Below are 22,629 nucleotides of genomic sequence, written 5' to 3' on the forward strand. Positions count from 1 at the left end.
TCTGGTCGAAAAAATCCCCAAATCTTCCCAGGGAAAATATCACATGACACAAGGCAACAATAATACTGGACATCATCCAAAAGGCAGAATGTGGAAGACAATTCCAGATGGTCAGGCTGAGTCGTGTCTCCGACCTCAGTGGATTTAATGGACCCAACTTCAATCAGGCTGTAGATGGAGGACGGAGAAGGAGCTGCAGCATCATCGGTTGAATTCTGATCCTTAAGTGGTGTTCACGCTTATGACCTGAAGAGATAAAGTCAAATAAAACTTGTTTTGCTACCAAGGGGGGTAGCTATTAATCATAGATTGTATATCACTATTTTCAGTGGTGTGACTGACTGTGGCAACGAGTAAAGTAATCTCACTAAGTCAGATGTTAGAAAAGATGACGTAACTTTACCTGAACATTTTCGTACACTGTTTTTTCCTTGTCCACACTTTAATCTGCAAGAAGGTGACATAGAATATTCATTGGCTTTAAATCACAGATTAATTTAGACTTGTAACTGAATTACATTTACATCACATTACATTTTGGTGTTCGTGTGTTTTGTCATTCCTGTGATTTTGGTGACCCCTAGAGGTTTTACATAAACACAGCATTGCTTTTCTGAAATTCTGTTGATAGACAGATATAAAAAAATGAAACCTACATAAACAGATATTCATCATGATATTATCTATATGCTAAATAATGAACAGCGGATTCCGATCAGTACTGTAAACTGGAAAAGGATCTCAGATATTGTCAATGACCATAAAGTTGATGGATCAGTGAATAAAGTGAAGGACACAGTGAAAATGCTGAATTCACACAGATTTGCAGAGTTGAATTTTTAGTCTGACATACGTTTTCCTTTTATCCGATATCCAACAAAAGCTGCTGATATGGCAATTATCACCAAAACCTTAATGACAGTGATAATGACAAAGGCGATGAAAGCGCCCGGTGGTTCAGGGGCTGTAATTGAAACAGAAAAACTGATATTAGTTATTTTCAGAACATATTCACTTTAACACATAAAAATATATTTTTAGTAAATTACATGCTTTAAATTCAACTGACAACTCGTTACAATCATAATTTATAATTTATCTGCGTGTGTTGTCGGTCAGTTACCAGGATTTAAGAAACAAAAGTCTCTAATCATTGTTGTGTGCTCGTCCGAGCTGACCTGGTTGCTATGGTTACAGATAACTGAGAAGCCTTTGGACAGGTAGACATGGAAGGAGGTGCCAGAGGTCGTGACCTTTGACCTCTGGCCTCCCTCCTCCTGGCTGCAGGTGTTGGTGTCACATCTAAAAGTGCTGTTGATGTGATGGGAGTCCTGTGTGCTGCAGGTCACTGTGAGGTTACAGGAGTCGGAGCTGGAGGAGAGTAAGTCCACTGTCCCATTAACCAGAGACACTGGATCTGGGGGGGGGACACAGGCATTAATGGGTTTAGAAGCTGGGCAGCTGCTGTGTGTCCATATTTCAAATCTGAAGAAACCTACCTTGAACTGTGACGCTGTATTTACCCACATAAGTGTCCTTGTCCCCGAAAACGGCTGCAGTGTAACGTCCACTGTCGGCTTGTTGCACATTCTTCAAAAGCAAAGAGTGATTTTGGAGAAAGATCTCGACCCTTCCATCATAGTTGTTCTGTTATCATGAAATAATCTTAACATGTTTGAATCATAAAATTTCCATTTCAATTCACTGTGTTTAACTATTTTAACAGGAGCTGTAACAGGAGCTGTGGCGTGTAGAAGCAGATCCTTCCCCTTCTGCACAAATACAGGAGTCCCAGTGTCAGTGCCTGTAGAAAGAACACAGCATCACTTTATTAGAAAGAAGAGACTTTGATTTAAACTGTAGTTTTTTTCCATTTTTACTTCTACTCATTAAACAGAGACTCATGATATAAAACCACCTCGGCACAGCAGGTTGTGTTTGCCCCTGTCTGTTGGTTGGTTGGTTTAATGATCAGCAGGTTTACTTAGAAACTGGATTTCCACAAGACTTGGTGGAAGGATGGGACATGGACCAAGAGAGTTACATTTCAGGCAGATTCAGGATTTATTTTTTTCAGAGACGAGGCTCTTCTTTATATTTTCCATGATTTCCCAGAGAATGAAATCAGGCGTATTGAGGGGGACTGAGACTTCTGATCACTTTAGTGCAGCTTGACTGAATTTAAGAACTTCTGGACCTCGACGGAGGTAAATTGACATTCTAGTGTTTACAAATCTATTTTATTTGTATTGTTTATCTCTTTGAACTTAATTCTACGTTTCCATACAGATTTATCCTTTTTTTTTCTTTCACTTACTTTATTCTACTCTTACTCTTTATTTCGCTTGTAAATTGTAAATAAAAGTGCCCTGCATTGCCTGTCTGCAGGATAATTCAAAAGCCACTAAACTGATTTCCATTGAATTTTGACGTGGATTCGGTGAATGCAAGAATTTTCCTTCACTTTCTTTAACATGGTGAGATACTATGTGTCTACTGAAATATATTCATCCTCATTAAGGGGCAGAATTATCATGAGCTAAATAAAGAGCTTGTAATCTTTGCTTTTCTTTCTCAGACCTTATTGCACACAGTGAGCAAAACTATTGTTGTTTAATAAATAATGTTCCTGCTGTGATGTTATTATTATTTATTGATTAGTAACATTGTTTCTAGCAACATAAATTCATCTGATTAATTAAAATGTTATTCAGTAGAGAATGAAAAGACAGAGAAGTTTTCATGACCAGCTCGTACGTGTAGATGTTGTTTGAGTCACAGTATGGACCCTTGACTACTTGTCTTCAGTGGAACCTGATGAATGTGGGGAGTGATGTGAACGTTAATCACACTTATAACCAAAGTTAGCAGTTTGAATTTATAATCAAGCTTCTGTGAAAAGATAACAGTTTCTGGAACTTAAATAAAACATGTAAAAGAGGAAGTGATTAAGTAATGTTAGACTTTCTTCAACAGGTAATTTTTCAGACAGACAAAGAGACACTGACATGTAACAGGAAGCTTCACTCTAGGTTCTCTTCCTGTTACCGAGCCCTGTTTAAATATCTAGCTTTGTCTATAAAAGGTCAAGTTTCCTAATCAGTTTGTTCTCTGTTCTCTGAGTCGCTGCCACAGGACATTACATTAATAGTCAGTTTTGTTGGTTTTAGAAGCTTTTAAAAAGTTTCTCAACGTCTGTTATCACTCATTATATATTTTAAATCGAATTCAAGTGTAGAACTTCACTTGAAAAACCACAGATATATGGAAGGAAGATTTACTGATTGAATCGTCAATCAAAAAGTCATAATTTGAATATAGTTATCATTTTAATATTTATAGAATGAAATTAAACAACATTCTAAACAAGCTACATTGCTGAAACAGTCACATAGTGCAACAAGAACAGAACAATAAACTATATTTGAAGAAGAAACGTGATAATAATTGATTGTTTACCTCGGGCTTCATATGCATGAAGCAGAGAAATGACAAAGAGAAGAATGATGGGATGCATTCTGTCAAATGTGTCGTACGAGGAAGTGGATCAGAGTTCAGACATCAATCAGCCCAGCAGCAGTCAGGGTGCTCGTCTCTCATCCACACGTCTCAGTGAAATCTAACTGCATCAAGGAAATATCTCTGGTTTATGAATATGTTTAGTCAAATCTGCAGTGAGGAGGTGTGAACTCTGTGGGCGTGGCTTAATACTCAGAGTGTCATCCACATGAACCACAACATGACAATAGATGAATAACAATGATTGTCTCCTAACAAGAGAACATATGGAGGTCTGTCAGTAAACACATTGATCTTGTTCAAGTTCTGATAACGTGAGGAACTGACTGCTGGTTTCAGTGGAAATGTTAAAGCACCAGTACAGACTGCTTGGTGGATTGTGTGGAACATCTTGGTTTGTTCTTCATGTGTCGCGTGAGGGAAGCAGGGAAATGAGGTGTTGCAACAGCGCCCCCTGGGGGATTTCACCTCCAGGAAAGGTGGAACAGCAGCAGCACAGGTTCGATGACGTCACGAGGCAAGAGACGGCTTCACTTGTAGAAAAAACACAACTTTCATTTATCTTAATAAATGCATAATTCAACAAGAAGCAAAATGAAACAACAATCACCAGAAACAAAGCATCACATGAAATGAAACACTGAGACAAGAGACGAGCAGCGAATGGGACAGACCAGGGAGACAAAAGTGGGAGGGGAGGTTTTTGATTTGTTCAGTCTGGGGTTAAGAATAGGATGTATGCATTTTCATATTTCCATAAGAGAGAGAGAGAGAGATGGATGGACAGAAAGATATAAACAGTGTTAAAATGTTTTTTAGGCTGTTAAACATTCCTCGTCATCATAAAAGTATTTTTTAAAGGAAGCATATATGTATTTTTGTGAATTTCAGGATGTTGATTTAACTAAAACACTTATAATTCCCAATATTTGTTTTTAAACACTTGGTTGAAGTCAGAACTTTATTGTACGTGCACCAATACTGGACACTCATCCAAAATAATGTAGCAGCCAAAATCTATTTAGGTTTTTATTGAGTTTTTCATGGAAAGTTGGTAAAGTTCACACAATGTACAATAAAATGAAAAATAAAATCTCTTTGTATAAAAATAAAAAATCGAATTACACAAAACTCTATTGAGATTAATTTAAAGAAACAATGTAAAGAACCATTACAAACTTTTTGAATTTTAAAACATTGATAAGCTGCTTAAGCTGCAACACATAAATGAGTTGAAAAAGGTCTTTAGAAAGAATAAGAACACATCGGTATGAGAAATACTATATTTACAATTCATATTTACATTCATCATGTATCTTTTTCAGGGAAGTCTGGGGCCCCCTGCTTGAGCTGCTCCCCCCGCGACCCGACCCGACCCCGGATAAGCGGATGACGATGAGAGGATGATGAATGATGATGTATCTTTTTCAGTAAGACATTAAATATATTACAATAAGAGTTTTAAAGCTGTTCCAGATGCATCTGGTTCGGATTAAAAAAAAATAAAAAAAAATTCCCAGGGAAAATATCACATGACACAAGGCAACAATAATACTGGACATCGTCCAAAAGGCAGAATGTGGAAGACAATTTCATATGTTCAGGCTGAGTCATGTCTCCGGCCTCAGTGGATTTAATGGACACAGCTTCGATCAAGCTGTAGATGGAGGACGGAGAAGGAGCTGCAGCATCATCGGTTGGATTCTGATCCTTAACTGGTGTTCACGCTTATGACCTGGAGAGATAAAGTCATACAAAACTTGTTTTGCTACCGGGGGGGGCTCCGCAGTTTCCTTTTCTTAAACCACAGATTATATATATATCACTATTTTCAGTGGTGGGATCGTACTGTGTCAACAAGTAAAGTAATCTCACTAGGTCAGATGTTAGAAAAGATGACGTAACTTTACCTGAACATTTTCGTACACAGTTTCTTCCTTGTCCACACTTTCATCTGCAAGAAGGTGACAAAGAATGTTCATTGGCTTTAAATCACAGATTAATTTAGACTGTTTTCTATTGTTTACATTTACATCACATTACATATTGGTGTTCATGTGTTTTGTCATTCCTGTGATGTTGGTGACCCCTAGAGGTTTAACATAGACACAGCATTGCTTTTCTGAAATTCTGTTGATTGACAGATATAATACAATGAAACATACACAAACAGAAATTCATCATGATATTATCTATATGCTAAATAACGAACAGTGGATTCCGATGAGTGCTGTAAACTAGGAAAGGATCTCAGATATTCTCAATGACCATAAAGGTGGTGGATCAGTGAATAAAGTGAAGGACACAGTGAAAATGCTGAATTCCCATTCACACAGTTTTGAAGAGTTGAATTTTTACTCTAACGTACGTTTTCCTTTTAGTTGATGGCCAACAAAAGCTGCTGATATGGCAATTATCACCAAAACCTTAATGACAGTGATAATGACAAAGGCGATGAAAGCGCCCGGTGGTTCAGGGGCTGTAATGGAAAAAAGCAAAACGGATTTTAACACATACAAATATTTCTTAAAAAATGTAATGCATGCTCTAAACTCAATTGACAACTCTGGATTATTACCATCAAATATAACTTATAATTAAAATATAATATGCACAGTACTTTTCTTACCAAAGTTAAAAGTGTTAAAAAGGAATTTAACAAATATTAAAACAGAGATAAAAGTAGTTTTTTCTTTTAAACAAATTAAAGTTGAGAAGTTGTCGTAGATATAATCAAAGCAGCAGCATGTTTAACCAATTGAAGGAGAAAGTCTTTATCTAGTCTTTAAATGTTGGGAAACATTTAATATTTCAAAATGAGCTTAAGTTGGAACACAACCTTCTATAAAACAAAGTTATCAGCTGCTTGTGTTGTCGGTCACTTACCAGGAATTAAGAAACAAAAGTCTCTTATAATTGTTATGTGCTCGTCCGAGCTGACCTGGTTGCTATGGCTACAGATAACTGAGAAGGCTTCGGACAGGTAGACACGGAGGGAGGCGCCAGAGGTCGTGACCTTTGACCTCTCTCCTCCCTCGTCCTGGCTGCAGGTGTTGGTGTCACATCTAAAAGTGCTGATGATGTGATGGGAGTCCTGTGTGCTGCAGGTCACTGTGAGGTTACAGGAGTCGGAGCTGGAGGAGAGTAAGTCCACTGTCCCATTAACCGGAGACACTGGATCTGAGGGGGAGGGACACAGGCATTAATGGGTTTAGTAGTTGGGCAGCTGCTGTGTGTCCATATTTAAAATCTGAATAAACCTACCTTGAACTGTGACGCTGTATTTACCCACATAAGTGATTTCTTCCCCAATAACAGCTGCAGTGTAACATCCACTGTCGGCTTGTTGCACATTCTTCAAAAGCAAAGAGTGATTTTGGAGAAAAATCTCGACCCTTCCATCATAGGGGCCAGTTATTTTTGTTTCGTTATCTTCAAACAATCTTAATATGATTGAATCATTAAATTTCCATGTAAATATACCCCGTTCAACTATTTCAACAGGAGCCGTGACGTGTAGAAGCAGATCCTTCCCCTTCTGCACAAATACAGGAGTCCCAGTGTCGGCGCCTGTAGAAACAACACAGCATCACTTTATTAGAAAGAAAATACTTTGATTTAAACTGTAGTTTTTGTCATTAAACAGAGACTCATGATATAAAATGACCTCGGCCCAGCAGGTTGTGTTTGCCCCTGTCTGTTGGTTGGTTGGTTTAATGATCAGCAGGTTTACTTAGAAACTGAATTTCCACAAGACGTGGTGGAAGGATGGGACATGGACCAAGAAAGTTACATTTCAGGAAGATTCAGGATTTATTTTGTGAGACGGGCTGTTTTTTATATTTTCCATGATTTCCCAGAGAATGAAATCAGGCGTATTGAGGGGGACTGAGACTTCAGATCACTTTAGTGCAGCTTGACTGAATTTAAGAACTTCTGGACCTCGGCGGAGGTAAATTGACATTCTAGTGTTTACAAATCTATTTTATTTGTATTGTTTATCTCTTTGAACTTAATTCTACGTAATCATACAGATTTATCCTTTTTTTTTCTTTCACTTATTTTATTCTACTCTTTTTATTCTTTTATTTGGCTTGTAAATTGTAAATAAAAGTGCCCTGCCTTGCCCGTCTGCAGGATAATTCAAAAGCCACTAAACTGATTTCCTTTGAATTTTGACGTGGATTCGGTGGAATGCGAGAATTTTCACTTTCTTTAACATGGTGAGATACTTTGTGTCTTCTGAAATATATTCATCCTCATTAAGGGGCAGAATTATCATGAGCTAAATAAAGAGCTTGTAATCTTTGCTTTTCTTTCTAAGACTTAATTGCACACAGTGAGCAAAACTATTGTTGTTTAATAAATAATGTTCCTGCTGTGATGTTATTATTATTTATTGATTAGTAACATTGGTTCTAGCAACATAAATTCATCTGATTAATTAAAATGTCATTCAGTAGAGAATGAAAACCCAGAGAAGTTTTCATAACCAGCTCGTACGTGTAGATGTTGTTTGAGTCACAGTATGGACCCTTGACTACTTGTCTTCAGTGGAACCTGATGAATGTGCGGAGTGATGTGAACGTTACACTTATAACCAAAGTTAGCAGTTTGAATTTATAATCAAGCTTTTGTGAAAAGATTCCTGTAACTTTAATAAAACATGTAAAAGAGGAAGTGATTCAGCAACGTTAGACTTTCTTCAACAGGTCATTTTTCAGACAGACAGTGAGACACTGACATGTAACAGGAAGCATCACTCTAGGTTCTCTTCCTGTCACCGAGCTCTGTTTTAATATCTAGCTTTGTCTATAAAAGGTCAAGTTTCCTAATCAATTTGTTCTGTTTTCTGAGTCAGTTGTGTTGGTTTTACAAGCTTTTAAAAAGTTTCTCCACGTCTGTTATAAATCATTATATATTTTAAATTGAATTCAAACGTAGAACTTAACTTGAAAAAACCACAGATATATGCAAGGAAGTTTTACTAAGTGAATCGTCAATCAACAAGTCGTTATTTGAATAAAGTTCTCATTTGAATATTTATAGAATAATGAAATAAGCAAATTATTAGGAACAACAAAATTCTAAAGAAACTACATTGCTGAAACAGTCACAAAGTGCAACAAGAACAGAGCAATAAACTTTATTTGAAGAAGAAACGTGATAAAAAATTAAGTGTTTACCTCTGGCTTCATATGCTTGAAGCAGAGAAATGACAAAGAGAAGAACGATGGGATGCATTCTGTCAAATGTGTCGTACGAGGAAGTGGATCAGAGTTCAGACCTCAATCAGCCCAGCAGCAGTCAGGGTGCTCGTCTCTCATCCACACGTCTCAGTGAAATCTAACTGCATCAAGGAAATACCTCTGGTTTATGAACATCTGCAGTGAGGAGGTGTGAACTCTGTGGGCGTGGCCTAATACTCAGCATGTCATCCACATGAACCACAACATGACAATAGATGAATAACAATGATTGTCTCCTAACAAGAGAACATATGGAGGTCTGTCAGTAAACACATTGATCTTGTTCAAGTTCTGATAATGTGAGGAACTGTCTGCTGGTTTCAGAGGAAATGTTAAAGCACCAGTACAGACTGCTTGGTGGATTGTGTGGAACATCTTGGTTTGTTTCTCATGTGTCGTGTGAGGGAAGCAGGGAAATGAGGTGTTGCAACAGCGCCCCCTGGGGGGGTTTCACCTCCAGGAAAGGTGCAACAGCACAGGTTCGTTGACGTCACGAGGCAAGAGACGGCTTCACTTGTAGAAAAGACACAACTTTTATTAAACTTAATGAATGCATAATTCAACAAAAAAAGCAAAATGAAACAACAATCACCAGACACAAACCATCACATGAAATGAAACACACCTGCTCCTCCTCAGGAGACGAGCGGAAACGGAAGAAGGGAGAGCTGTGCACGGCCGTTTCGTGAAACATAGCGGAAGTACGACGTCGCCTAGCAACCAGCGCGCCATGAAAGCAGCCACAGCGCCACGCAGCGGCCGGGAGGGAGCGCGCCTCCGGCTCCACGTGTTTACAGGCTGGAGTGAGCTCAGTGTCTGCACGAGCCTGTCAGCTGCTCCTGGTCAGCAGCGAAAACGTAAGTTATGACCATAACTATGGATCTATGAGACCGACCGATGACCGTCACCTCGTGTTAAGACTGTGGTGACGGTCTGAGGGAGGTCGAAATAGATCATGAGGGTCTGGAAATAATGTGTCGCCATCAGGGGCCGAGGGAAGAGGAGCTGTTTTCAAATGTTTTTTTGGCTGTTAAACCTTCCTCGTCATCGTATTAGCATTTGTTTTTTAAGGAAGAAGAGATGTATGCTTTGTATATTTCAGGATATTGATTTAACTTAAACATTTATAATTCCCAATATATATTTCTAAACACTTGTGTGAAGTCAGAACTTTATATTACGAGCACCCATTATGGACACTCCTCAGAAATAATGTAGCAGCCAAATCACTTTAGGTTTTTATTGAATTTTTGAAAAATTTAACACAATGTACAATAGAATAATATCAAAATCTCTTTATATACAGATAACAAATCTAATTACACAAACCTCTATTGAGATTAACTTAAAGGACCAATTTAATGAACCATTACAAACTTTTGGACTTTTAAAACATTGAATAGTTGCTTAAGCTGCAACACATTAATGAGATGAACCAGGTCTTTAGAAAGAACAAGAACACATCTGTAAGAAAAAAACTATATTTAAAATTCATATTAACATAAATCCGGTATCTTTTTTTCAATAAGCCATGAAATATATTACAATAACAGTTTTAAAGTGGGCGGAGCTGTTCCAGATGCTCCTGGTTCTGGTTCTGGTCAAAAAATCCCCAAATCTTCCCAGGGAAAATATCACATGACTCACAGCAACAATAATACTGGACATCGTCCAAAAGGCAGAATTTGGAAGACAATTCCAGATGTTCAGGCTGAGTCGTGTCTCCGGCCTCAGTGGATTTAATGGACCCAACTTCGATCAAGCTGTAGATGGAGGACGGAGAAGGAGCTGCAGCATCATCGGTTGAATTCAGAACCTTAAGTGGTGTTCACGCTTATGACCTGAAGAGATAAAGTCAAATAAAACTTGTTTTGCTACCAAGGGGGGTAGCTATTAATCATAGATTGTATATCACTATTTTCAGTGGTGTGACTGACTGTTGCAACAATTAAAGTAATCTCACTAGGTCAGATGTTAGAAAAGATGACGTAACTTTACCTGAACATTTTCGTACACAGTTTTTTCCTTGTCCACACTTTCATCTGCAAGAAGGTGACATAGAATATTCATTGGCTTTAAATCACAAATTAATTTAGACTTGTAACTGAATTACATTTACATCACATTACATTTTGGTGTTCGTGTGTTTTGTCATTCCTGTGATTTTGGTGATCCCTAGAGGTTTTACATAAACACAGCATTGCTTTTCTGAAATTCTGTTGATCGACAGATATAATACAATAAAAGTACACACACAGACATTCATCATGATATTATCTATATGCTAAATAATGAACAGCGGATTCCGATCAGTACTGTAAACTAGGAAAGGATCTCAGATATTGTCAATGACCCTAAAGTTGGTGGATCAGTGAATAAAGTGAAGGACACAGTGAAAATCCGGAATTCCATTTACAGTATTTGCAGTTGAATTTTTACTCTGACGTACGTTTTCCTTTCATTCGATATCCAACAAAAGCTGCTGATATGGCAATTATCACCAAAACCTTAACGACAGTGATAATGACAAAGGCGATGAAAGCGCCCGGTGGTTCAGGGCCTGTAAAGGAAAACAGAAAAACTGTTATTAGTTATTTTCAGAACTTATTCACTTTAACACATAAAAATATTTCTTAAAAAGTAAATCACCTCCTTTAAATTCCACTGACAACTCTGCATTTTTACCATGCAATATAATTCATGATTTAAATAATATGTAAGGAACTTTTCTTAACAAATTTAAAAATGTTACAAAGGAATTTAACAATATAAGGGTATTTTTTTATAATTATAAAAACTATAATTATTTTTGTACAGCACCTTTCAAAGCCGAATTGCCTCACAACATTTTTTTTAATTATAAGAGTAGAATTCTATGCAGGTGAGTTTTTAACCTCTTTTTAAACTGATGACTTTTAAACAGAATTTTGTTTCTAATCCTAATTTTATTTGTGTAGGGCCAGATCATAATACACATTATCTCAAGTCACTTAACATTACACATTCTGTACCAGCAGATTCTGTTTGCTGGAGCATCACACAGCCAGTTAGTCCCTGTGTTTACATGCAAGCAGGAAATCAGTTTACTGAGAAACAAAGAAATCCGGTTAAGGCAGAGAATCAGCGATCACCTTTACATCATATCACAATAACCTGCTAACTGTCTAATTAGGGCCAGAGCACCGAACAGACAGTGAGACAGTGAGGCCCTATTGAAATTGTAAGGATTATTATTTTTATTTTATTTTTTCAGGCAAATTAATTAGCTTTTTGAGGGCTTTAATTGTTTTTGTATATTGATCATTTGCTTTAATGCTGACAAAAAAAGACTAATCCATCACTCTGATATTCAAAGCTGAAGCCCAGTCTTATTTAGACTAGGGTGGTGTGGAAGGACCCCCAAAGCCATTTGCCCCCACCTTTGCTGCTTCAGGCATGACCAAAAAAGAAAAAGGAGATGCAGTAAATGAAATGAAACATAGGGTTGCAAAATTCCGGTAATATTCAAAGTTGGAAACCTGCCATGGGAATTAACGGAAATTAACAGGAATATACAGGAATTAACGGGAATAAACTGGAAATGCTGTGGGTAATTTATACTAACTGTATTTACCTTGTCATAAACAGACATAAATATAAACATTTTGTTTTGTCATAGGCTGATTTTAACCCTAAGGAAACTTTGGGCACTTGACTATATGCTTCTGCATCTTTGTGTCATTCTTAACATAGGTCTTTGCACAGTATTTGCAAATGTACACAGCCTTTCCTTCTACATTGGATGGGGTGAAATGTCTCCACACATGAGATAGTGCACGTGGCATTGTTCTGTAGAATAAGATGAGAAAAAAGTTTGTTAAAAAAACACTAATGCAATGCCAGAGATATAAATAGTTAGCCAAACAATTGGAATCGTCTGTAAACATATTTTACAATTGATGGATAAATTAATGGAAATAGGCTAGATCAGGGGTCGGCAACCTTTTTCACAATAAGTGCCATTGTGAATTTTTTCATGTTAATTAGTGTGCCATATCAACATTATTTTTAACATTAAGTTCTATTATTGAACATTCACAACGGACATGTCATTTTTGTCTATCCATATTGGCTATATATATAGAACAACACTTAAAAGAATCTGTTTATCATTATGACAATAGGTTTGTCATTAACCCCACCAACCACACTCATATTAAGAATTTCCCCACCCCATGACAGATTGCACTGACACCATTTCAAAACACTGCTTTCAGTAACTCATGAACAAGTATTGCATTGGAATTGTCCAAAGTGAACAAAAGCAGATCAAACACATGTTTCGGAGCGGTCAGCGGTTGAGCAGTGAGCAATGCGATAGCTTGCTCCGGTCCCTTGGTTTTTGGCAGTGGCAAATATTTTCAGACAGTTGGCCTGCTTCTCATACATGGACACTGCACGCCTGATGTATTCTCCCTTGTCTGGTATTTGAAAGTTTTTTCGTGCTTGGTCTCAAAGTGGCGCTTAACGCTGGACGTTCGGCAAACCACATTTTCTAAACATAAAGTGCACACAGCACGGTCCTTACTAAAAAACGAGTCCATAGTCTCCTTCCCATCGTTATTACACCTGAGCGGATGCACTTCGCAGAGATTCATGCGTGAAACTGCAAGCAGCACGGGCCGGGAGGCTTCTTATTATTATTATTTAATGGCGATTGGCATCCAGCCTATGGTGCAATACTGTCACCTAGCGGCTAACAGATGTTAATACAGGCTGCATGACGGCAAAACCTTTGAACATTTCTTTAATAGGAAATCGACTGCGTGCCAATGATTATGGCGCCGCGTGCCAAGTTTGCCGACCCCTGGGCTAGATGAACAGATGAACAATCCTCAATCAGCATGCTCATATATATTCCCCAGTAATATCATCGAAACTTACCTGACTAGTCCTGCACACTACAGCAGGCCTCAGTAGCCCTGCTGTAGAGTGAAGGATGCTGGGAGTTATCTGTGCATGTGATGGAAGAATGCACAGTGGTTGAAACTCAATGTGCAGCGTGTGCTGCATTCCATCCATCTTTAAAATAGAGTTTTGAATGATGTTTTATTGCTCAGTGTTTAATTTGCGTATTTATTTATTTTTCAAAATTCCCGAGCGTAACTTCCCATGGAAGGTTTCTGTTAAGTTTCCGGAAATTTACGGGAAACTTTTTGCCCCTTTGCAACCATACTTCTACACTGTCTCAGCCAGACTAAAGGTGTATGAAGGCCCTACCTGTGCAGGTGAGGCCCACATCCTCATCGTGGTCACAGTCATGAATGCCCCAGCCCTCACTTCCACACTGACTGAGGTCTGCTTCATGTCCTCTGCAGTCCACGTCGTCCAGCGCTATGAGCCCCAAGCCTGGTCCAAATCTGGAGCTGTTGCTGATCTCCACGGCCATGCCGCAGTTCAGCTGCCTACACACCACGTTAGCGTCCACCATGTCCCAGTCGTCGTCACACACTGTGCCCCACACGCCGGAGAAGAGCACCTCCACTCTGCCTTCACACCTGTTGCTTCCATTCGCCAGTTGCACTTTGAAGACACGAGCAGGCAAAATCTGTCAGAGCCTCTCTCTTTCTGATTCATTTTGATAAACAAAACTGCAATTTCTGTCTTTCAGTGAGGTGGTTCAGGTTGTGTGGTTAAGATCTTCGGCATTATAGAGCTCGTTCTTACCTTGAAACGGTCTCTTCGCTGAGTTGTGCACGCCATTGGTTGAATCCAGAGGGAGGAGGGGATATGGGAGAGAGAGATTATGGTCAAATTATTTGTTGAAAGGAGGATCTTGGCCTTCTATAGTTACTCTATATCTGCTTGATCTATTTTCCTGCAACACCAGACACAGAGCGAAGCCACAACAGGAAGCCTGTTCAGACTGTTCACTTCACCAGTTACAACAGAATATCTAACTTGTTCCTTCTAATTTTAGCCAATGTTAACAGCAAGGAAAGGGAGTGAACATGAACTACTACTTATAAATCCACAAACATCTGTCTGTATTTGAAGCACATATCTCAAAAACTGCACATCTTTTCAATTTAACACTTTGAGTGTGTATTGTTGATGGTCCAAGGAATTGCAGTGTTTAATTCAGAGTGCCTTAAGTCTATGGACCGAGTTAACATGTCTTCTTCTATGTCCTCGGATAAACTGGATGGAAATTTGTCATCAAAGTAGAAGAACAACGTTGCTTTTCACATCTCTGATAAATTCCAGGATGCAATATATAACATAACACCAGTTAATTTAATTATTCAAACGTATATATTACCCACACATGTGAACAGTAATAAAGCTAATTCTGTTTCATATATCAAAAACATTGACTTAAAGTCTTCAATGCAGATAAACCAGGTAGGATAAACACAAAGTTTTATAACTTCACTCTGCACCATTGACTGTTTATAAAAATCTGTGCACAAAAACATTAAAAAGTGACAGTATAAAGAAATGTTTGATGGTTAAGGTTAGACTCAGGGTTAGGACTCAATAATGACAAGGAATAATTCTGAAGTAGGTCCAGGGCATCAACAAAGGACAAGCGAACAGGCAGGTTCAGAGCGTACACTTCACTATAGAGCTACTAAACTTGGTGATTCCTAACTTCTGCTCTATACCTCAATCATCTGGTCATACATTTTTATGACCAATTACACACAGGAATATCAAAACATTTGCCCCCACCATTGATGCTTCAGGCAGCACTAAAAACAAGAAAAGAAGATGAAGTAGATGAAATGAAATGGACTTCTACACTGTCTCAGCCAAACTAAAGGTGTATGAAGGCCCTACCTCTGCAGGTGAGGCCCACATCCTCACTGTGGTTACAGTCATGAATGCCCCAGCCTAGACTTCCACACTGGCTGAGGTCTGCTTCATGTCCTCTGCAGTCCACGTAGTCCAGCGCTATGAGCCCCAAGCCTGGTCCAAATCTGGAGCTGTTGCTGATCTCCACGGCCACTCCGCAGTTCAGCTGCCTACACACCACGTTAGAGTTCACCATGTCCCAGTCGTCGCCACACACTGTGCCCCACACGCCGGAGGAGAGCACCTCCACTCTGCCCTCACACCTGTTGCTTCCATTCGCTAGTTGCACTTTGAGGAAACGAGCAGGCAAAATCTGTCAGTGCCTCTCTCTTTCTGATTCATTTTGCTCAACAAAACTGCAATTTCTGTCTTTCAGTGAGGTGAGGAGGTTTAGGTTGTGTGGTTAAGATCTTCGGCATTTGAAACAGAAAATGACAGACTAGTAAGCTCTAATGTAATGATAGCAAATAGCAAGAAATACATCCCTCGGAAATGAGTCTATTCCTACCAGTTAAAAAAGCCAGAGGCACTGATCTACCTCCTGTTCTCTCTTTCACTGACACACAGCCTGCTACTGATCCTTGCCGTGACCTGGATGCAGACATGTCTGCGACTGATCGCACGTGTCTGGGCAGATTGAGTTTTTCCTATAGAGCTCGTTCTTACCTTGAAACGGTGTCTCTGCTGAGGTGTGCACGCCGTTGGTTGAATCCAGAGGGAGGAGGGGATACGGGAGAGAGAGAGAGAGAGAGAGAGAGAGAGAGAGAGAGAGAGAGAGTATGGCCAAATTATTTGTTGAAAGGAGGATCTTGGCCATCTATAGTTACTCTATATCTGCTTGATCTATTTTCCTGCAACACTAGACACAGAGCGAAGCCACAACAGGAGGCCTGTTCAGACTGTTCACATTCTTTTTAATTTTAGCCAATGTTAGCAGCAAGGAAAGGGAGGGAGCATGAACAACTACTTATAAATCCACAAACATCTGTCTGTATTTGAAGCACATATCTCAAAAACTGTACATCTTTTCAATTTCACACTTGGAGTGTGTATTGTTGATGGTCCAAGGAAGTGTAGTGTTTAATTCAGAGTGCCTTAAGTCTATGGACCGAGTTAACATGTCTTCTTCTATGTCCTCGGATAAACTGGATGGCCATTTGTCTTCAAAGTAGAAGCACAACGTTGCTTGACACATCTCTGATAAATCCAGCATGCAATGTATGAAAACATAACACCAGTTAATTTAATCATTCAAACGTATACCAAACATGTGAACAGTAATAAAGCTAATTCTGTTTCATATATCAAAAACATTGACTTAAAGTCTTCATTGCAGTTAAACCAGGTAGGATAAACACAAAGTTTTATAACTTCACTCTGCACCATTGAATGTTGATAAAAATCTGTGCACAAAAACAATAAAAAGTGACAGTATATAGTAGAAATGTTTGATGGTTAGGGTTAGACTGAGGGTTAGGACTCACTAAAGGACAAGGAATAATTCTGAAGTAGGTCCAGGGCATCAACAAAGGACAAGCGAACAGGCAGGTTCAGAGCGAACACTTCACTATAGAGCTACTAAACTCGGTGATTCCTAACTTCTCCTCTATACCTCCATCATCTGGTCATACATTTTTATGACCAATTACACACAGTAATATCAAAACATTTGCCCCAACCATTGATGCTTCAGGCAGCACCAAAAAAGAAAAAAGAAGATGAAGTAAATTAAATGAAATAGACTTCTACACTGTCTCAGCCAAACTAAAGGTGTATGAAGGCCCTACCTGTGCAGGTGACGCCCACATCCTCATCGTGGTCACAGTTGTGAATGCCCCAGCCCAGACTCCTGCACTGGCTGAGGTCTGCTTCATGTCCTCTGCAGTCCACGTCGTCCAGCGCTATGAGCCTCAAGCCTGGTCCAAATCTGGAGCTGTTGCTGATCTCCACGGCCATCCCGCAGTCCAGCTGCCTACACACCACGTTAGCGTTCACCATGTCCCAGTCGTCGTTACACACTGTGCCCCACACGCCGGAGGAGAGCACCTCCACTCTGCCCTCACACCTGTTGCTTCCATTCACCAGTTGCACTTTGAAGACACAAGCAGGCAAAATCTGTCAGGGCCTCTCTCTTTCTGATTAATTTTGATCAACAAAACTGCAATTTCTGTCTTTCAGTGAGGTGAGGAGGTTCAGGTTGTGTGGTTAAGATCTTCAGCATTTGAAACAGAAAATGACAGACTTGTAAGCTCTATTGTAATGATAGCAAATAGCAAGAAATACATCCCTCTGAAATGAGTCTATTCCTACCAGTTAAATAAGCCAGAGGCAATGATCTACCTCCTGTTCTCTCTTTCACTGACACACAGCCTGCTAATGATCCTTGCCGTGACCTGGATGCAGACATGTTTGCGACTGATCGCACGTGTCTGGGCAGATTGAGATTTTCCTATAGAGCTCGTTCTTACCTTGAAACGGTGTCTCTGCTGAGGTGTGCACGCCATTGGTTGAATCCAGAGGGAGGAGGGGATATGGCAGAGAGGGAGAGAGAGAGTATGGCCAGATTATTTGTTGAAAGGAGGATCTTGGCCTTCTATAGTTACTCTATATCTGCTTGATCTATTTTCCTGCAACACCAGACACAGAGCGAAGCCACAACAGGAAGCCTGTTCAGACTGTTCACTTCACCAGTTACAACAGAATATCTAACTTGTTCCTTCTAATTTTAGCCAATGTTAGCAGCAAGGAAAGGGAGTGAACATGAACTACTACTTATAAATCCACAAACATCTGTCTGTATTTGAAGCACATATCTCAAAAACTGTACATCTTTTCAATTTAACACTTGGAGTGTGTATTGTTGATGGTCCAAGGAATTGCAGTGTTTAATTCAGAGTGCCTTAAGTCTATGGTCCGAGTTAACATGTCTTCTTCTATGTCCTCGGATAAACTGGATGGCCATTTGTCATCAAAGTAGAAGCACAACCTTGCTTGACACATCTTCTGATAAATCCGGCATGCAATGTATGAAAACATAACACCAGTTAATTTAATTATTCAAACGTATATATTACCCACACATGTGAACAGTAATAAAGCTAATTCTGTTTCATATATCAAAAACATTGACTTAAAGTCTTCAATGCAGAAAAACCAGGTAGGATAAACACAAAGTTTTATAACTACACTCTGCACCATTGACTGTTTATAAAAATCTGTGCACAAAAACAATAAAAAGTGACAGTATATAGTAGAAATGTTTGATGGTTAGGGTTAGACTCAGGGTTAGGACTCACTAATGACAAGGAATAATTCTGAAGTAGGTCCAGGGCATCAACAAAGGACAAGCAAACAGGCAGGTTCAGAGCGAACACCTCACTATAGAGCTACTAAACTTGGTGATTCCTAACTTCTCCTCTATACCTCCATCATCTGGTCATATATTTTTATGACCAATTACACACAGAAATATCAAAACATTTGCCCCAACCATTGATGCTTCAGGCAGCACTAAAAACAAGAAAAGAAGAAGAAGTAGATGAAATGAAATGGACTTCTACACTGTCTCAGCCAAACTAAAGGTGTATGAAGGCCCTACCTGTGCAGGTGACGCCCACATCCTCATCGTGGTCACAGTTGTGAATGCCCCAGCCTAGACTTCCACACTGGCTAAGGTCTGCTTCATGTCCTCTGCAGTCCACGTCGTCCAGCGCTATGAGCCCCAAGCCTGGTCCAAATCTGGAGCTGTTGCTGATCTCCACGGCCATCCCGCAGTTCAGCTGCCTACACACCACGTTAGCGTCCACCATGTCCCAGTCGTAGTCACACACTGTGACCCGTACGCCGGAGAAGAGCACCTCCACTCTGCCCTCACACCTGTTGCTTCCATTCACCAGTTGCACTTTGAGGAAACGAGCAGGCAAAATCTGTCAGGGCCTCTCTCTTTCTGATTCATTTTGCTCAACAAAACTGCAATTTCTGTCTTTCAGTGAGGTGAGGAGGTTCAGGTTGTGTGGTTAAGATCTTCGGCATTTGAAACAGAAAATGACAGACTAGTAAGCTCTAATGTAATTAAAGCAAATAGCAAGAAATACATCCCTCTGAAATGAGTCTATTCCTACCAGTTAAAAAAGCCAGAGGCACTGATCTACCTCCTGTTCTCTCTTTCACTGACACACAGCCTGCTACTGATCCTTGCCATGACCTGGATGCAGACATGTTTGCAACTAATCGCAGGTGTCTGGGCAGATTGAGTTTTTCCTATAGAGCTCGTTCTTACCTTGAAACGGTCTCTTCGCTGAGGTGTGTACGCCATTGGTTGAATCCAGAGGGAGGAGGGGATATGGGAGAGAGAGAGAGAGAGGGAGTATGGTCAAATTATTTGTTGAAAGGAGGATCTTGGCCTTCTATAGTTACTCTATATCTGCTATATCTATTTTCCTGCAACACCAGACACAGAGCGAAGCCACAACAGGAGGCCTATTCAGACTCTTCACTTCACCAGTTACAACAGAATATGCTAACTTGTTCCTTTTAATTTTAAGCCGTGTTAGCAGCAAGGAAAGGGAGTGAACATGAACAACTACTTATAAATCCACAAACTTCTGTCTGTATTTGAAGCACATATCTCAAAAACTGTATATCTTTTCAATTTCACACTTGGAGTGTGTATTGTTGATGGTCCAAGGAAGTGCAGTGTTTAATTCAGAGTGCCTTAAGTCTATGGACCGAGTTAACATGTCTTCTTCTATGTCCTCGGATAAACTGGATCGCAATTTGTCTTCAAAGTAGAAGCACAACGTTGCTTTTCACATCTCTGATAAATCCGGCATGCAATATATGAAAACATAACACCAGTTAATTTAATCATTCAAATGTATGTATTACCCACACATGTGAACAGTAATAAAGCTAATTCTGTTTCATATATCAAAAACATTGACTTAAAGTCTTCATTGCAGATAAACCAGGTAGGATAAACACAAAGTTTTATAACTTCACTCTGCACCATTGACTGTTTATAAAAATCTGTGCACAAAAACATTAAAAAGTGACAGTATAAAGAAATATTTGATGGTTAGGGTTAGACTCAGGGTTAGGACTCAATAATGACAAGGAATAATTCTGAAGTAGGTCCAGGGCATCAACAAAGGACAAGCAAACAGGCAGGTTCAGAGTGAACACTGCTCTAAAGAGCTGCTAAACTTGGTGATTCCTAACTTCTCCTCTTTACCTCCATCATCTGGTCATACATTTGTATTACCAATTACACAAAGAATTATTATGACAATCCCAATCCAAAGGGAATCAGCTGCTTTCATTCAAACCATATATGAATCAATTACATGTTTGAGATTTGATTGTTTCATTTCATTTTTTTTCCTTTCAACTTAATTCTACTTTTTCATACAGATTTTTTCTTATTTTTTTTTTACCTCTTTTATTCTTCTCTTTTTATTCTTTTATTTTGCTCGTAAATTGTAATTGAAAGTGCCCTGCCTTGCCCGTCAGCAGGATAATTCAAAAGCCACTAAACTGATTTCCTTTGAATTCTGACGCGAATTCGGTGAATGCAAGAATTTTCTTTCACGTTCTTTAACATGGCGAGATACTATGTGTCTTGAAATATAATCATCCTCATATGGGGACAGAATTATAATAATGAGCTAAATAAAAAGCTTGTAATCTTTGCTTTTCTTTCTCAGACCTAATTAGACACAGTGAGCAAAACTTTTGGCGTTTAATAAATAATGTTCCTGCTGTGATGTTATTATTAGTTATTGATTTGTAACATATCGGTTCTAGCAACATAGATTTGTCTGATTAATTAAAATGTTATTCAGTAGAGAATGAAAAGAGAGAAGTTTAGTTTCCTGACCAGCTCGTACGTGTAGATGTGGTTTGAGTCACAGTATGGACCCTTGACTACTTGTCTTCAGTGGAACCTCATGATTGTGGGGATTGATGTGAACGTTACACCTATAATCAAAGTTAGCAGTTTGAATTCATAATCAAGCTTCTGTGAAAAGATAACAGTTTCTGGAGCTTAAATAAAACTTGTGAAAGAGGAAGTGATTCTGCAACGGTAGACTTTCTTCAAAAGCTAATTTTTCACACGAAGAATGTACAGTGGACGTGCAGAAATAGAAACAGACAGACACTGACATGTAAAAGGAAGCATCACTCTCGGTTCTCCTTCTGTCACGAGCCCTGTTGTATTATCAAGCTTTGTCGATAAAAGGTAAAGTTTCCTAATCAGTTTGTTCTGTTCTCTGAGTCGCTGCCACAGGACATTACATTAATAGTCAGTTTTGTTGGTTTTACAAGCTTTTAAACGTTTTTCCATGTCTGTTATCACTCATTATATATTTTGTAATCAGATTCAAGAGTAGAACTTAACAAACCACAGATATTTGGAAGAAAGTTTTACTGAGTGAATCGTCAATCAACAAGTCATCTTTTTAATATAGTTATCATTTTAATATTCATAGAATAATGAAATAAGCAAATTATTAACAAAGAAAACAAAATTCTAAACAAGCTAAATTGCTGAAACAGTCACAAAGTACAACAAGAACAGATCAATAAAACTATATTTGAAGAAGAAAAGGATAAAAAATTTAGCGTTTACCTCGGGCTTCATATGCGTGAAGCAGAGAAATGACAAAGAGAAGAACGATGGGATGCATTCTGTCAAATGTGTCGTAGGAGGAAGTGGATCAGAGTTCAGACCTCAATCAGCCCAGCAGCAGTCAGGGTGCTCGTCTCTCATCCACACGTCTCAGTGAAATCAAACCTCCTCAGTGATATCTCTGGTTTATGAATATGTTTAGACAGGGGCGTTTCTAGGATTGAAAGAAAAGGGGGGGCTTAGCCCCTATATGCTGAATGTTTGCGGGCTCAGAAAGAGTGTGATCTCTGCTGAAAAATCTTCTTATATTCATCTGGTCAATGAATTGGATGATAAACCGGTACAATAGCGTTATGAGGGACACTATGACATTTATTTTTCACTATCATTAAC

The 22,629-nt window shown here is 39.0% G+C and overlaps 3 protein-coding genes and 1 long non-coding RNA gene across 4 annotated transcripts; all 4 read right to left on the minus strand.

The window, feature by feature from the left end:
- Positions 1–1,115: 1,115 nt before the first annotated feature.
- On the minus strand, positions 1,116–9,462 carry LOC133018216 (uncharacterized). Its single transcript, XM_061084533.1, has 7 exons — positions 9,394–9,462; positions 6,784–6,874; positions 6,406–6,699; positions 5,888–5,998; positions 5,430–5,473; positions 1,500–1,647; positions 1,116–1,417 (listed from the first exon to the last, which is right to left on the minus strand). The coding sequence occupies exons 1-7, from the start codon at positions 9,460–9,462 to the stop codon at positions 1,116–1,118; spliced, it is 1,059 nt and encodes a 352-aa protein (XP_060940516.1).
- Positions 9,463–11,203: 1,741 nt separating this feature from the next.
- LOC133018217 (scavenger receptor cysteine-rich domain-containing group B protein-like) lies at positions 11,204–15,801 on the minus strand. Its single transcript, XM_061084534.1, has 4 exons — positions 15,591–15,801; positions 14,475–14,492; positions 14,028–14,330; positions 11,204–11,328 (listed from the first exon to the last, which is right to left on the minus strand). The coding sequence occupies exons 1-4, from the start codon at positions 15,799–15,801 to the stop codon at positions 11,204–11,206; spliced, it is 657 nt and encodes a 218-aa protein (XP_060940517.1).
- A 1,354-nt stretch (positions 15,802–17,155) lies between these two features.
- Positions 17,156–19,414, minus strand: LOC133018220 (scavenger receptor cysteine-rich domain-containing group B protein-like). Its single transcript, XM_061084540.1, has 3 exons — positions 19,204–19,414; positions 17,393–17,695; positions 17,156–17,226 (listed from the first exon to the last, which is right to left on the minus strand). The coding sequence occupies exons 1-3, from the start codon at positions 19,412–19,414 to the stop codon at positions 17,156–17,158; spliced, it is 585 nt and encodes a 194-aa protein (XP_060940523.1).
- A 30-nt stretch (positions 19,415–19,444) lies between these two features.
- LOC133017485 (uncharacterized) lies at positions 19,445–22,301 on the minus strand. The gene is made up of 3 exons (XR_009682771.1): positions 22,237–22,301; positions 19,885–19,902; positions 19,445–19,506 (listed from the first exon to the last, which is right to left on the minus strand). It is a non-coding gene; the product is annotated as an uncharacterized LOC133017485 (long non-coding RNA).
- Positions 22,302–22,629: the final 328 nt, after the last annotated feature.

Source organism: Limanda limanda, chromosome 13 (genome assembly GCF_963576545.1).
Source record: "Limanda limanda chromosome 13, fLimLim1.1, whole genome shotgun sequence".
Classification (NCBI taxonomy): domain Eukaryota; kingdom Metazoa; phylum Chordata; class Actinopteri; order Pleuronectiformes; family Pleuronectidae; genus Limanda; species Limanda limanda.